The sequence below is a fragment of the Triplophysa dalaica genome, chromosome 20, assembly GCF_015846415.1.
Source record: "Triplophysa dalaica isolate WHDGS20190420 chromosome 20, ASM1584641v1, whole genome shotgun sequence".
In the NCBI taxonomy this organism is placed as follows: Eukaryota; Metazoa; Chordata; class Actinopteri; order Cypriniformes; family Nemacheilidae; genus Triplophysa; species Triplophysa dalaica.
Window position 1 is genome coordinate 20,346,176 of NC_079561.1, and position 17,112 is coordinate 20,363,287.

At 39.5% G+C, this 17,112-nt stretch overlaps 1 protein-coding gene and 2 long non-coding RNA genes across 3 annotated transcripts; all 3 read right to left on the reverse strand.

The window, feature by feature from the left end:
• Nucleotides 1–3,707: 3,707 nt before the first annotated feature.
• Nucleotides 3,708–5,516, reverse strand: LOC130408959 (zinc finger BED domain-containing protein 5-like). Its single transcript, XM_056732494.1, has one exon. It carries the CDS (start codon nt 5,514–5,516, stop codon nt 3,708–3,710), a length of 1,809 nt encoding a protein of 602 aa, XP_056588472.1.
• A 2,114-nt stretch (nt 5,517–7,630) lies between these two features.
• Nucleotides 7,631–11,877, reverse strand: LOC130409477 (uncharacterized). Its single transcript, XR_008904855.1, has 2 exons — nt 11,765–11,877; nt 7,631–10,443 (listed from the first exon to the last, which is right to left on the reverse strand). It is a non-coding gene; the product is annotated as an uncharacterized LOC130409477 (long non-coding RNA).
• A 4,164-nt stretch (nt 11,878–16,041) lies between these two features.
• On the reverse strand, nt 16,042–16,554 carry LOC130408759 (uncharacterized). Its single transcript, XR_008904789.1, has 3 exons — nt 16,491–16,554; nt 16,310–16,360; nt 16,042–16,144 (listed from the first exon to the last, which is right to left on the reverse strand). It is a non-coding gene; the product is annotated as an uncharacterized LOC130408759 (long non-coding RNA).
• Nucleotides 16,555–17,112: the final 558 nt, after the last annotated feature.

Consider the following 17,112-nt stretch of genomic DNA (forward strand, 5'->3'; position numbering starts at 1 on the left):
GCCGGACGGTGCTTTGCTTAAGCGCACGCTTGACTTGCTTAAATAGAATGTCCACAGAAGTTTGTAGAATGCTCATGGTTTTAGCTTTATTTTACTGTTTCTAATCTTCATTTTTGATGCAAGCAAGATCCATACAGTCAATAAATCCACCAGTCTTTCACCTTTCCAAAGACTTACTTTTAGTGGTACAAATCCTAGCGTAGCGGTCAAAGAACTGTGTTCACATTCCCCCCAGCAACACCTATCACCTGAGGGAAGGTTCCCACCTATATGGTGCTCTCAATTAACAATGATGACCCGTACTGGACACACCATAAACCACAAAATGGCTAAATGGCTCTTACAGCTTTTGTTTGAAAACTGGAATCAACCAGACGTGAATCATTAGAAAGTGACTGCTATAATAGCAGCTGACCACTAGTTGTCACTGGTAGGGTCTGTCTTTGAGGCTTTGTAGTGTTGAATAATTTTTTGCTACAATAAAAAAAGCCTCAAAAGCTCCACAAGGCTTCATCTGCCCATCTCTAAAAAAAACAACGCACTACTGAATGTGAACTGATGATAAAGAACCACCAGGAGAATAAACTGAAGTAAACCCATCATTTCACCACAAACTGAGCTGCTGAGAATAAACACACCAATCCCCCAAGGCAATTTTTTTAAAGAAAATTGAACTTTATGTTGATTCAATTAGATGTTGGGTTAGGGTTAAGATGTTGTACATCATCTAGCCATATTTGTGGCAGCTGTGCAAGGGTCTTGGTAAACTCCATTCTAAGGCGCTAGCGGATTAACGCCTCACTGCTTCGCGGTACAATGGAAGATGCGTGACATCAATTGAAAAGGGCCTACTCTTACGTTGAAGAGCACATACATATGTGTGACAGATTGAAAAAGGAACATGTGTATTTTAAAAACACACGAGTCTGTGTACACTGTAATATATAATTATGTTATATATATATAAATATATATTTGCTATTTTAAATATAAATATGTTGCTTATGGTTATTCTTAGTTTATCTGTGATCAGTTAATTGGCACGATAAATTGGACGATGGATAGTTCTGGATCAAATGTTCTGGTCTGCGTGAACACTAGGTCGCAGGATTTTTTCCATTCTACATAAAGCTTGCAGTGGAGAAACAGCAATTGCGAGTTTTCTGTTATTTAATCATCTTCCCCTTTTCAGGTATGAAGTATAATAATTAGTCAATACTTTGAAATTATGTTATAATAAGTTTAAAGAGTATGCAGATGCGAGTATATTATTGATTGGGTGTTAGAAATGTTGAAACTGTTAGTTTAGAAATGCGCGAGCTCAGGACCCTATTTTAAGCACGTTGGTCATGGAGTTAGGCCTATATAATATGGTGCGAAGCTCGAGTCTGTTCAATATTTCAGATTTCTGTGTATTAAAGGTGTAATCCTGTTTATTTAGTGTTGATTTGTTGACTTACTGAACAAAGTTGAATCTATACAGTATGGAAAATGAATTGAGAATTTTAGATGCATTTTCAGATAAAATAGCTAGCTGAAATAGTAAATTTATGTGCTTATGACTGATTTGTCATATAGTTAATACTCATTTATAGCTAATAAGAGAAATATGTAAAAGAGCTGATTCTCAGGTAACTGTAAATGCTTAATGCTTAAATCTTAAATGCTTTATTGTATTTTTTTGTATACTTTATATAGAGTATGGTTTTCAAATAGCCTATTATAAAGAAGTGTACTCATTTAATTAAACGTGTGCGGTAAAAATTATTGAATGTATGTTAAGATGTCAATGAGGTTGATTTAAAAAAGAACTGTTTAATGTCCAATATTACAAAATATTCTACATAAACCTTGCAGTGGAGACACAGCGATTGCGAGTCAAATATGGCAGCATATTTGTAAGGTGTAAGGTGTAAGACTGCAATAGACAGTGGGCTTGGGTGCAGATATTTATGATAGCAGTCATTGAGAGAGCCTGCATATAATAAACTGGCTAATAAGACAAAGCTCAATTGTAATGCCTTTGGACGCTATAACTTCCATTTTAATCATCTTCCCCTTTTAAGGGGTACAAAATTTTGAGGCACCGCCTGGATTTACTCTTCGAAGGACAGTCGTCGCTTTCCTGGCCAACACTTCCTGATGCAGTACATCCCCTAAAACAACCCAGATCAACAGTGGAGAGTGTATAGAGTTCCTGCAGTAAAGGCAAGACAGAGGCAAAGAACCATAAACCTGAGGCCACAGAGTTCATCAGGTAAAACAAAAGCTCAGTTAGTCTTAAGTAAGCCCAGTAAACTCATTGAAAAGGCCCACTCTATTGTAAAAATGGAGACAACAGTGCTAGAGGAAATGCAAGTTGAAGTTATCGCCATGCTAAATCCGCTACCCAAAGACAACCCAGCAAACAAAGACACGTCCAAAAGACGTCTATGTAACATCTTTCTTGAACGTTCAAAAGACGTCCAGTGAGGAGCCAGATAAAAGGTTTTCGCAACGTCTTTTTAACATTAAATATTGACGTCCAAGTGACATAAATACGGAACGTTCAGAAGACGTCCAGTGAGGAGCCAGATTAAAGGTTTTTGTAACGTCTTTTTAACATTACATATTGACGTCCAAGTGACATAAATACTGAACGTTAAGAAGACGTCTAATGAGGAGCCAGAATGAAAGGATTTATGACGTATTTTTTAGACGTCTTTTTAACGTTCACTGATAACGTCCAAGTGACATAAATAGTGAACGCTGAAAATATGTATTTTTCAAAAGTCTTCTTAATGTTCAGTATTGACATCCAAATGACATCCTTGCAAATTAATGTGTTTAAAACATTTCAAATGTCACTTACAGACATCTAAAGGACACAAGTATTAATGTGTTTCTTGGACACCTAGTTTCCTATTTAAACCAAATGTAATTTTTTAATGGTTATTAATTTTTATTTATCCAGTCTTAGTATCAGCTTTATTAAAAAACGTTTTTTTTGTATCAAATCAGGTAGACTATTGTTACAAGGTTGTATGACCATGCACGTGGTATTCAAAAAAACTCTTTCACAGTAAAGGCAGTGTGCAGAAGTACAGTTAAAAAAAATAGTAAACTATCCCCTTAGATACACAAATGTGCAAATACATTTTAGTAGCTTTATTTACAATTGGAAATATGTGACATCTATTAAGGCAGGGGTTCTCAACCTTTTGCAAGCTGGGCCCCCCAAAGCTGCTTCATTGCAGTTGGGGCCCCAGCGCCCCCCCCCCCCCCACACCACACAACCTTGGATGGATGGAAGGATGGATGGCCGGCCGGCTATTATCTTTAGGCCCACATTATTATTATTATTATCATCAGTAGCTGTAGGTAGGCCTATTATCATTACTAGGCTATTGTTATAATTGGCAGTAGAACCAGACTTCTAATGTGAGCTTGCAGACATTATTATTATTATTATGAGTAGTAGTACGCCTATCATCATTACTAGGCTATTGCTATATAATTATATGAGGTTAAATGCTTTATTGTTGTTGTTGTTGTTATTATTATTATTATCATCAGTATAGGCCTATTATCATTACTAGGCTATTGCTATAATTGGGAATTTGCACCAGACCTCTGATATTAATGTATGCTTTATTATGGTTATTATTACTAGGCCTAATTGTAGGTATCATCTGCATTTTGTAACAGAAGCTTGCAGGTACGTGATGTTAATGCGAGACCTGAGCCTGCTTTGCCTTGCAAAGATCCCCAATTCTTGGCTCAATGTTTGATAAACATAGTCTCAGATCATCCTCGATTTGTGCACGATTGCGGTATTTCATTTTGAGTGCAGTCATTTTTGAGAATCCTGCCTCACACAGATATGTCGACGCGAAAGGAAGGAGAATCTTCATGGCGACGTCACAGAGTTCAGGATATTCCTGCATCAATGCTGCCCAGAATGACGAAAGAGGGCAGGAGTTAAAGAGTTCCTTCAGTCTACTGTCACTCTTCAGCTCAATAAGCTGTTCCTGCATATCAATTGATAGCTCGTTTGCTGTGCACACAAACGGATCTCGAACCCACGCAAAAGAGCGATAATCCTCTTTAAAGTACATCGCAAATTGTTTTCTCATTGCTGACAGGTGCTCAGACGCTGATTGAAATAGGGATGAGAAATCGTGTGACGTGCCTGCATCAGTGATAAAGTCTGCAAGGCTGGGAAACATGTCGCAGTTCCCTTGACTGATGCGGCCATGCCAGAAGTCTAGTTTTTGTGTGAAGGCGTGCACTTTGTCTGCAAGGATCAAAATATGAGTTCCGCGGCCTTGCAAAGACAGGTTGAGGCCATTCAAGCGGTCAAATATATCGACCAAATAGGACAGAGACGCAAGCCACATAGTGTCATCCAGATGCTTCGCCAGATCTGATTTGATTTCTGTCAAAAACCACTTCACCTCCTCTCGAAGCTCATACAACCGCTGTAGCACCCGCCCCCTGGAGAGCCAGCGAACTTCAGTGTGCAGAAGCAGCTGTTCGTGCCCTGACCCCATCTCCTGGCAGAGAACCCCAAACAAGCGAGAGTTTAACGGCCGTGATTTGATAAGATTTATCATTTTCACGGATTGGTTCAGCACGGGGTCAAAAAGAACCGGCATTTTTTTAGCAGCTAGTGCTTCGCGATGGACCATGCAATGTGTCCATTTCACAAGTGGAGCTACTTGCTGAACTCGAGCAGCTAGGCCACGCTCACGCCCCGTCATTGCTTGCGCACCATCCGTGCATAGGCCAACGCATCGGTCCCAAGCCAAACCATTTTCAAGGATAAAAATATTAAGGACATTGAAAATGGCTTCTCCTGTAGTGTGCAACTGAAGAGGCCGGCAAAACAGTACATCCTCCTCAATCGCCTTGTCCCGTAGATACCTGACATAGGGGAGGAGCTGTGCCTGCCCAGCAATATCAGTGGATTCGTCCAGCTGCAGCGCGTAGTAAGGACTCTTTTTTACAAACTCTATCAGTTGCTCTCTGATATCATTGGACATGTCTACAATTCTCCTAGCGACTGTGTCATTGGACAGTGGTACTGCACCGAGTTTGGCTGCTGCACTATCGCCTATCATTATTCTGCACATGTCTTGCGCTGCCGGCAAAATGAGAGTCTCTGCGATTGTATGCGGTTTACCCAGTTTACCGATTCTTTTGGCCACTACATACGATGCCTCCAAACACTGTTTAGACACAGTGCTGTGCACTGAAATGGTTGCCTGTTGCTGATGGAGGCCATCAAGCTTTCTTTTAAAATATTCAGCTGGCTTATTTTTAATGCCAGGATGCTTTGTTTCGAGGTGCCTTTTTAATTTGCAGGGCTTCATACTGTCGTTTGCCAGCACCTCGGCACACATGACACACTGAGGTCTCAGATCAGCCGTAACTGTAAACCCAAACTGCAGGTATACTTCATCGTACCTTCTAAGCTTTTTTGCAGCTGGTGGTGCGTCGGTTGGCTTGTTGGTCCGCACAAGAAATTTCTCCATTTTTGTTATGTGTTTTAAATAAAGTTTAGGCAATATGTAACTGTGTGTGTGGCTGTGTTGAGAGACGTATCAGGGGCTAATCAATCGGGACTTAGGGACGATCTTTAATTAAACGAACAAAATAATTATTTTGCAGACAATTCAGATTTTATTTGAATACTTAAAGATTGTAGTGTGTGTGTGTGTGTCTTAGTCGTGTGGGTTGTTTTAGCTAAGTGTAGCTACTGCCTAGCAGTTAAAAAAAAATACTGGCAAGGGCTGAGATTTGATCTAATCTTTAACAAAAATGTTTGTGGGTTTAGTCTTTAAAAAGACTGTTGGGGTTTTGTAGTAAAGGCCTATGTAAATCGAGATTGATAACAGACTAGTGAGAGCTGGCACAAGTGAACTTGGCAAGAGACTAGACTAGAGTGAATGGAGAGCTATGTCTTGAGTCAATTTAAATCGCAGTTATTTATTTTTGTATTTTGAGTGAGTGAACATTTACATTTACAACCCGCTCTGCAAGCTAGGGCGGGAACGGCGGCGGCCATGCGCATGCGCGATTCATTTGCAGCCTGGACGCGGAGGGGTGTGTGTCTCCTCTCTGCTCTGAGTGCTGCGTGAGGCTACTGAGAGTCTGACCGCCTTGAAGTGCTTTTGGACGGGAGAGGGGCTAACGGCAGCACCCGCTGCTCGTTGTGAACAGTAGGCCTAACTGCAGAGTGACTCGTGCTTTCGAGTCTCCAAACACCACAAAAGTCTCCAAAAACAACAGTAAAATTCGCTGGATTTGTCACATTGACAAAAACAAGTCGCCAGGAGGATGATTTGTTTGTGTTATAAGCAGTGCTTGAAGTGGGGGAAAAGGTGGCGGTACTCTCTTTGCATTGGCAAATCATTACATTTTTACAGTGAAAAACAAAACTTGGAGATATTGCTGTTACAACAATTTAGTGTTTTTTATTTATTAACAACATAAATGTATTTAAAAATGTTTTTTTGTGTGCGTGGCTGCGTGTATTTCACAAAAACTAAAGGAAAGCTTTAGCTGTAGCCTATATTCTGACTAGTTTATTCGTTTTATATATATATATATAGGCTATATATATATAACTAAATAGGACCTCAGGTTTCATATGTTTGCAATCTCTGAAACTTCCGCCCGTCATAAAAATTAATTCTGATGGTTCAATTTTCTGCATTTTTCGCATCCGTAGCAATTATTTTGAGGGTTGTTTTTGACAATTGAGAGCCACCAAATGACGAATATGAAAAAACGAATAAGACAGTTTCGGACTTTTGAGGCTTGCGCAGCTTCTCGAGGAGAAATCAAACAAATGAGCGCCGTTTTCTAAAGGTCTATGAGCGCAGCACACACAAATAAACTAAATTGACATAGTGCAGTTAAATGTGGTGACTTTATATTTATAACTTTTGAATGCAGTTCAGCAACATGCATCACACGACCTGACGACCAAGAGAGCTGACAATTGACCGTCACTTAATTTACCATCACCTCACGATTGAAAATGTGACATTGATTTCATATGACAGTTCAACAAACAAGTTATTAATAGTAAGTCACTTACATTTTTGACGAAATAATGACTGTTTTGGTCTATTTTAGCAGCGAAAATAGATCCGATGAATCCAAACAAAGATCACAGCATAGCGCATCTCACAGCAACAATCAATCTTGTTTTGAATGATTCAGTGTTTTGAACGAATCGATTGAGTCATGGATTCAATGACCCATGCACAAACATCTGTCTCATTCTTGATGAATCGGCCGTTTGAACGAATCGTTTGAATGAACGACTCAATGACTCGCTTAATAAAACCGCTTTTCACCTGCATTTGCGCTCACTATCCACAAACCAATCAAATTTGTTCAAAACTCTTTTTTTTAAATCAGTCCAAACAAATTTTAATTTTTATTCAGGAGTTATGTATATACACAACTATAACTTTTTATGAAAGTAGTTTAGTGATAAAAAAAAGTTAAAAAAAATATTTTTTCAGTTTTTTTTTTTCTCTGCCCCCCCGGGAGAGTGTCCGCGCCCCCCGGGGGGGCGCGCCCCACCGGTTGAGAACCAGTGTATTAAGGAATAAAAAATTAAATGACAAGATAATATTTTTTCCTATCTTTAATGTTTTCAGCAGAATATGAACAAGCTGATACGTAAAACAATTATAAAGTACTTAATCTTATGAGTGGAAAACAAAGATATAAAATGAGGGAAGTTGAAATGAAAAGAGAATATTTGTTCCATTTTAATGTTTTCAGCAGAATATGAACAAGCTGATAAATAAAACATTCAAATAAATAAATTAGTAATTAAACTGCTAACTGAAAAAAGACATAAAAAGAGGGAGGTAAAAAGTCCCCTAAACTTCAATTCAAGTTTATTTATATAGCGCTTTTCACAATGTGTATTGTTTCAAAGCAGCTTTACAGGGGCAAACAGGAAAAACAGAAAAGTTAAAACACAGCACAGTGCATGGTATTTATACAACGAGTAAGTTCATTCTAATAAATAACATCTAATTTCTAAATAAATAAATGAATGAATGCAGTCTCCCGGTGAGCAGGCCAACACTGCCCTGCTGTGGCGAGGAACCCAAACTCCAATGATTGATTAATGGAGAAAAAAACCTCGGGAGAAACCAGGCTCAATCGGGAGGGCCAGATCCCCTCTGACGTGTCATAGCTGCACTCAGACTGGTGACATGTGATTTTAGTTTAGCATTTAATACCAAATATTGTAACTTCAGCATTAATAAGACAAATAGTCCGTCTTTGCTCTTGGTTGGGGATGTAGTGGTCTGAGCTGGGATGGTCCGATGGTCATATTTCTCTTGGCAGCTGGTGGAATTGCCTTAGATGGAGCTGGGATGGTCAGTCAGTCTGCAGCTGTATCTGGTGTAATCTCAAATTGGGGATGGGCATCTGTCGGTCGTCTGGACATGGTGGAACTTCTTCCTACCTCGGGATGGGCATCTGTCGGTCGTCTGGACATGGTGGAACTTCTTCCTACCTCGGGATGGGCATCCCGAGGCAGAGGCGGAAAGAGAATAAAGAGAATAATTAGCGTAGCTGCTGTTCATTAACTATGCATTAAGTGAAAGCTTGGCTGAAAAGATGTGTCTTTAATCTAGATTTAAATTGGGAGAGTGTGTCTGACCCTCGAATAGTATCAGGAAGGCTATTCCAGAGTTTAGGTGCTACGTATGAGAAAGCTCGTCCACCTTTGGTGGATTTTGTTATTCTAGGTATTGTCAAAAGTCCTAAGTTTTGAGATCTCAGCGAGCGTGATGGGTTGTAACGTGATAAAAGCTCGGTTAAGTAAGTAGGTGCTAAACCGTTCAGGGCTTTGTAAGTAATTAAAATAACTTTAAAATCAATGCGATACTTAATGGGTAGCCAGTGAAGCGATGATAAAACTGGGGTTATGTGATCGTATTTTCTTGACCTAGTAAGAACTCTGGCAGCTGCATTCTGAACTAACTGTAGTTTGTTTATCGATGATACAGGACAACCACTAAGTAGAGCATTACAATAGTCAAGCCGTGAGGTCACAAATGCATGAATAAGCTTTTCTGCGTCTGCAACACATAAACTATTTCGTAATTTGGCAACATTTCTAAGGTGGAAGAAGGCTGTTTTTGTGATATTTGAGATGTGATTTTTAAATGACAGGTTGCCGTCTAATATAACGCCTAGGTCTTTAACTGTATTTGTTGGAGTAACAGTGCAGCTTTCAATTTGCAGGCTGTAATCGGAGATATTCGGTTTACTTAATTTTGGTGCTATAAGTAATATTTCTGTTTTGCTAGAGTTTAAAAGGAGGAAATTACTAGTCATCCAATGTTTTATGTCCTCGATGCACTCTGCCAGTTTGGATAGCTTAAAGGAATCGTCTGGTCTTGATGAGATATATAGCTGAGTATCATCTGCATAACAGTGGAAGCTATTTCCATGTTTTCTAATAATGTTGCCGAGGGGCAGCATGTATATGGAGAAAAGCAAGGGTCCTAAAACCGATCCCTGTGGTAATCCATAATTGACTTGCGTAAGATTTGACGATTTCCCATTTAAATGGACGTATTGATATCGGTCTGTTAAGTAAGATCTGAACCATTGCAGTGCCTGTCCCTGAATACCGATATAATGGTGTAAACTGCAAAGAAAACACTTTGTTTCATTCCCCCCCTATGTTCCCTCCACCTCCTTTTCTCCCCGGAGCATGTTTAAGATGTTCTGCTGCATGACTCTTGATTGTAGCCTCTGTAGCTTCTTTGTCCCATTTCATGACTGCTCCTGCAAGAGTTGAACAAAAACTAAAATTATAAATGTAAAGAAGAAAACCAGTGTTTAAATACAGTATTTGTTTGTGAAAGCAGGCTTGAAGTTCCTTATACTTTTTATTATTCCTCCTGTCAAATATGGCAGCATACAGGTGACAGATAGTTTCTGCACACTTGCATCATTGTATGTTAGGAAGGTGTAAGACTGCAATTGTGTCAGCAGGCAGAGACGGGACACAGAGATAGATACTATGACAAGGGAGTTTATTGAAATACCAAAACAGAATATGGGAACAGCACACACTGGGGGCTTGAGCTATGAGAGTCTATGAGTCTTATCTGATGTAGGAGTAGATTGTTAAGTCCACTGGAGCAGACGGGAAACAGGAGAGCCAGGAGCCGAAGGCGCGCGCACACACAAAGGTAGAGTGGAGTCCAAAGTCCTTGGTGAATCCTCAGGAGACAATGTGGTAGGGTATAATCTCGTAGTAGGTTTGAGACCAGACAGTGAGTGAACCGGGGAAGTGTGACTTTATGGTGTGTGGTTGGTGATTGGTGGCAGGTGTGTGATCAGTAATCAGGTGAGTGAGATCTGTTGATTGCAGTGGGTGAAGCTGGTGGAGTCTGTGTTGGCTCTCTGAAAAATAGACAGTGGGCTTGGGTTCAGATATTTAAGATAGCAGTCATTAATTGAGAGAGCCTGCATATAATAAACTGGCAAATAAGACAAAGCTCAATTGTAATGCCTTTGGACACTATAACTTCCATTTCTGCAAATACTAGATTACTTTAGATAGTTGTAAAACCATGAAATATCCTTTTAAAATGCTGAAAAAAGGTCCCTGCACACATTTATACCATGTATTAGAAAGAGAATCTTCTGACCAGCTGCATACACGCATGCACAAACACACCAACATACACTACGCGCCCGCACCAGGCATGGCTAATGAAAACGAGAGTACAATATCTGCAGTTTGTAATCAAAATATGCAATACAAATTATTGCAGAGAATTTCTGTGCGCGAAATCAAATAAAAAGAACTCTGTGGAATGCACATACTGTAAAACATCAATAACCGAGGAGGCAGCCACAACATCCAATGTCTCACGACAATGTGGACAGAAAACAGAGACGGGCATGTACAGTCGTGGCCAAAAGTTTTGAGAACTACATAAATATTGGAAATTGGAAAAGTTGCTGCTTAAGTTTTAATAATAGCAATTTGCATATACTCCAGAATGTTATGTGGGGGGATCAGATGAATTGCATAGTCCTTCTGTGCCATGAAAATTAACTTAATCCCAAAAAAACCTTTACACTACATTTCATTGCTGTCATTAAAGGACCTGCTGAGATCATTTCAGTAATCATGTTGTTGACTCAGGTGAGAATGTTGACAAGCACAAGGCTGGATATCATTATGTCAGGCTGATTGGGTTAGAATGGCAGACTTGACATGTTAAAAGGAGGGTTGTAGTGGATTGCCCACAGAAAACTGGTGATTAAGGTATTGATCACTACGGTACTCTGATCAGGGAGTTGGAGACATCGGATTGAGTTTATCCGTTTATTGCACTATTGACCATTTATACATTTGAGGTAGGTAGACAAGTATGTATATAGGTAGTTTCTGAAATAAATAAAATAACAGAAGTAAATATATTAACAGGATAAATGAGATCCCAACTTAAATGACATATTCAATAAACAACATGTGCATTATAGAACATTCACACAGACAGTAAAAATGCTAATTACTGACAAGTATCAGAGCACCAAGAACATTAAATAACTAGACACGTGTTTATCACGAGCCACTATGTTAGCGGGCTAATATGCTACAGGTGCGAGTGTAAACATAAACGTTATCTCGTAACAAACATCATTATTAAGACAGATTCCAATCACTCTAAACAAACTGTGCCATTGTTAGCAAACATAAATGTAAACTTACTGTTTCATCAACTTTATAAGCGCATTAAAACGGAACGAGCGCTAGCCTGTTGACGGACATCTGCATCTGCGTCTGCTTAACTAAGAATATGCCGCTGCGCTAAATACGCTTGCACTAGAAACACTGCATGACGTAAATTACGTACCTCGTAACCGCAAGCGTCACACTTATAAAAACACAATATACTTAAAGGGGCAGCAGGGAATTCACAACAAGGGTGATGCTTGAAATCATTGTTCTTCCATTGTTAACCATGCTGACCTGCATAGAAACGTGTGCAGCCATCATTGCGTTGCGTAAAAATGGCTTCACAGGCAAGGATATTGTGGCTACTAAGATTGCACCTAAATCAACAATGTATAGGTTCATCAAGAACTTCAAGGAAAGAGGTTCAATTCTTGTAAAGAAGGCTTCAGGGCGTCCAAGAAAGTCCAGCAAGCGCCAGGATAGTTTCCTAAAGAGGATTCAGCTGTGGGATCGGAGTGCCACCAGTACAGAGCTTGCTCAGGAATGGCAGCAGGCAGGTGTGAGCGCATCTGCACGTACAGTGAGGCGAAGACTTTTGGAAGATGGCCTGGTGTCAAGAAGGGCAGCAAAGAAGCCACTTCTCTCCAAAAAAAAAATCAGGGACAAATTGATCTTCTGTAGAAATTATAGTGAATGGACTGCTGAAGACTGGGGCAAAGTCATATTCTCAGATGAAGCCCCTTTCCGATAATTTGGGGCATCTGGAAAAAGGCTTGTCCGGAGAAGAGAAGGTGAGCGCTACCATCAGTCCTGTGTCATGCCAACAGTAAAGCATTCTAACACCATTCATGTGTGGGGTTGCTTCTCATCCAAGGGAGTGGGCTCACTCACAATTCTGCCCAAATCACAGCCATGAATAAAGAATGGTACCAAAACCCCTCCAACAGCAACTTCTTCCAACAATCCAACAACAGTTTGGTGACAGCACGATGGAGCACCATGCTATAAGGCAAAAGTCATAACTAAGTGGCTCGGGGACCAGAATGTTGAAATTTTGGGTCCATGGCCTGGAAACTCCCCAGATCTTAATCCCATTGAGAACTTGTGGTCAATTCTCAAGAGGCGGGTGGACAAACAAAAACCCACTAATTCTGACAAAGGCCAAGAAGTTATTATGAAACAATGGGTTGCTATCAGTTAGGATTTGGCCCAGAAGTTGATTGAGAGCATGCCCAGTCGAATTGCAGAGATCGTGAAAAAGAAGGGCCAACACTGCAAATACTGACTCTTTGAATAAATGTCCTGTAATTGTCGATAAAAGCCTTTGAAACTTATGAAGTGTTTGTAATTATATTTCAGTACATCACAGAAACAACTGAAACAAAGATCTAAAAGCAGTTTAGCAGCAAACATTTTGAAAACAAATATTTATGTAATTCTCAAAACTTTTGGCCACGACTGTATTATACACTCATGTTTGCAGTTGGCAAAATCTGTGACATGTATTATTTGCAACCAAAATATTTTTTACTTCTCAGAGCAATGAATAAATGTAAATGTAGTATGTTAAATGTAATATTAAAATGTTTGAATTTTTAGCCGGCATTGCAGGTTTTAATTTCAATGTGGTAGGTAAAGATTTCAAATTACTATGGAGGATGAGGACTAAAAATATAATAAGGGAATACATTTTCAATTTAACAATACAAACACAAGTCTAAATAAATGAATCACTTTAGTAAACTTCTAAAAATATTTAAAAAACATTTTTTTATTTATTTTATGATTTAAAGTGTCAATACATTTTGCTTCAGTTTTAAACAACACGGAATGTTATATGGTGGCTGAAACACAGTACACTTTAGTAAGTGCTACATTTCATGTCAATTTCATCACCTACTATGGCGCCGTCTTAAGTGGAACTCGCAGTAATTTGGACTCGTCTCGACCTGTCTTACTAAAATGGACTTCAATCTGACAACCTTTCATTTAGAAAATGTCGAGGTAATGAATATGAGTGAGTTGGTGTTAAACTTAAATGACAAGGAAAAATGCTATGTACCTTTAATTGCTTCAAAGGTTTTAGTCGTCTCCACGGGCAGTTTCTGCTTTTTCCCCTTCCCCTTCATATTGAATTTTGCCATCAGCCGGTTGGTAAAGAGCCTGGAGAACAAGTGCACCATTTAGAAATGATATGCGTGTGGTAATCTACAGGAACTGTAGCCAGAGAGAGATTGCCAGGAGTGGACTAAAGAGATCATGTGATTTTGGGAAACAATATGTTTCTGGAATCGATTAAACAAACCTCTGGGAGGTGACCATTTGATGGCTTAAATGACATACTTTCCCTGCAACTGTCTAACCCCCTCCTCTTTAGGTTTCATGATTGCATTTCAGATAATAAAATATAATTTTTAGAATTTAGATTTTTTATCAATTTGCACTTTTATGAAATACAAAAATAGCAGTCAATGAAGTTCTCTGGAGCTCTTTCTGGTTTTCCACAGCGTCGTGCTTTCTAATATAAGACAATGGCCTGGTGAATAAGTTTACAGTATAAGCAGGGGTAGATATGTCACATCCCCTGTCAACTGCCAAACTGTGACAGGAAATGTAACGTGTTTGGCAAGTTCTATATGTTGGGACACCGTTGAAAATACCTGTCAAGAATTTTGTGGACACAATCCCTTACATCTTTCCCTCCAATCCTTGCAAGTTGCAACAACTTTAAAGAGAGTGGGTAATTTTCCTGTCATGCTAGAAAAACAACAGCCTATAACAAGTTTCACTGATATAACATTTATAAATGAAACAGAGCACAAAATGACATCACATCCAGAGTTTGTCTTGCAAATCATACCAGGGACTCAAAGGCTTGCTTGTCCTTAAGGCGTTCCTCCTCTCTATCAAACTCCTCCATCGTCTGCAGGTGCTCTATATGAGCGGATGACAGGGGAGGCTCACTTCTTCTCAGCCTTCTGACCTCCATGTGGATGTCCACCAATTTAGTCAAGACTTTTTTCCGAAATTCTGAAAACAAAAAGAAACACATATGTAAAAGTCTCCAATTCAGTTTGAACATCGGCCACTTCACGTTCACAGTAATTAATATGATTAGTCTTTTGCTTGACTCCATTATCAAACAGCTAATAATGTGTTGCTAATGTTAAAATATACAGCGATATCATGGCTTATTTTGAAACTCCCTTCCTTTAGAGCCATTATAGTTAAGTTAATGATATGTCGACGTGATTGGTTACAAGGTCGTTTGTGACGTCACAGGCTACCATCATTTCAAACCGCTGGTCTTTTTTTTACCGTAGTTTAGGGAGAAAATACTCCATAATGGAGTTGACTTATGTACTTGCACATGGTTTGACTTAAAACATTAAAAACACCATATAGACATATAAATAAATTTAAAAACTTGATTTTCACGACAGGGGGACTTTAAAGTACTAACTTGCCATGGCCATAGGAAATCTTATGTCGGTTTCCCTACGATGCTCTGCATGACTGGACTCATGTGCAGAGGATCTGTTACTCTGCTCTGAGAAAGACCTCCCAGAGTATCTTGAGATTGGTGTTTGAACACTTTCATAATCTGAAAGACAAAATTTGTCAAATATTACTTTGTTGATCATAATAGTGGATACTTCTCTTGTAGCAAGTTGTTTGAACATATAATTAATTAAGTTTGTGTAACTACAGTGTGCAGTTCCTGCCAGCTGTCAGTAGAGCTCAATCAGTGCAAAGAGATCCATCTACTTTTGGCCATGATGACACTTCATAGACAATAAATTGAGTTGTCACCATGAGGCTCAGAATGTTAAACAAAACCAGTTGTTCAAAATGTGCACTACCTCTGACATATCCACTACTATATGCTCTTGCCACTATGAATTGCATAAAGGTTTGGATAAATACCGTCCCTGGACTGCTTGTTGTGTCCCATCTGGTTGCTGTCCTCTGACCGGTCAGTGTGCCTGGACCCATCACTGTCCCTGGAATGTTTCCTGTGCCGGGACCCGTCGCTGTCCCTGGACCGGTCACTATGCCTGGACTGCTTTCTGTGTTGGTAGCGTATGCTGTACCGGAATCCATTGCTGTACCTGGACTGGTCGCTATGCCTGGAATGCTTCCTATGTCGGTAAGGTTTGCTGTGCACAGACCGGTCAGTGTGCCTGGACCCATCACTGTCCCTGGAATGTTTCCTGTGCCAGGACCCGTCACTGTCCCTGGTCTGGTCGCTATGCCTGGACTGCTTTCTGTGTTGGTAACCTTTGCTGTGCACAGACTGGTCGCTGTGCCTGGACTCATCACTGTGCCGGGATCCATCACTGTGGCTGGACTGATGACTTGACCCAGCACCCTTCGACTGGCTGGCTCGGTTAACATTTGAATTGGCAGGGTCTGAAAAACAAAATATTAAGTAAATGTACAGTTTAATGCAGGTTCATGGAACTTCTGAATAGAGAAGAAATATGCTCTGAGATTCAACTGGGTAAACACACAACGTAGTTGATTAAATGGTTTGTGGTTGATAAAATGATGTGGTGTAATGTGATGATTACTCACTGCCTGTGGACCTGTCCCTGGACCCAGCACCCTGCACCTGCTGAGAGCTGACTAAATTTGAATGTCCAGAGAATAAAAATTTGCAATGTAAATTAACAATGATTTTGTAACAGGCCTTCATGTTATAATTATGCAAGAAAAACATATTTGAGAAATTAGCTGACTCAAATGATGTTACTACCAGGGAGCTTTTTCCTAGATCCAGTAGACTCCATCTGAAATGACTATGTCACCTTTGTTGGTGGAATGGGAAAGGAGGGCGCCGTGATAATGGCACCTAGACAGATGGAGTATATAGAATAAATGGAAGCATCAGTCATAAAAATAATGAGGATTTACTTTGCAATCTTAAAACTTTGCAATTCTATAATAGTAGGTGTGCGATGTCAATAGCTTGGAAAACCTTTACCTGTCATGCTCTCTTCTTCCTCCTCCAAATCGTCAGATTCTGTAATTGTACAAAATAACATATTTTATAACATATATTGATTACTTATTTAAAAACATGACCTTGAGTGAACCATATGAATTCAGTGTACAGACAATGATTCTCATCAAGACAGATTCAACAATTATAGAAGCATACCAAGAACATAGTCATCAAACTTGCGTTTGGTCTTTTTTCTCCCATCTAATTTCTCATTTTCATCCTCTTCCTCTTCGACACGGCTTGTCAGGTCATAATCATCACATTCACGAATGCTAACTGTAGGGTTAAAGTCACAGACAATACAATTAAAATAAAAAAAGACTATATTACAATTATTTTGACAAAGAGTAATGACATTAACATTAACAAAAAC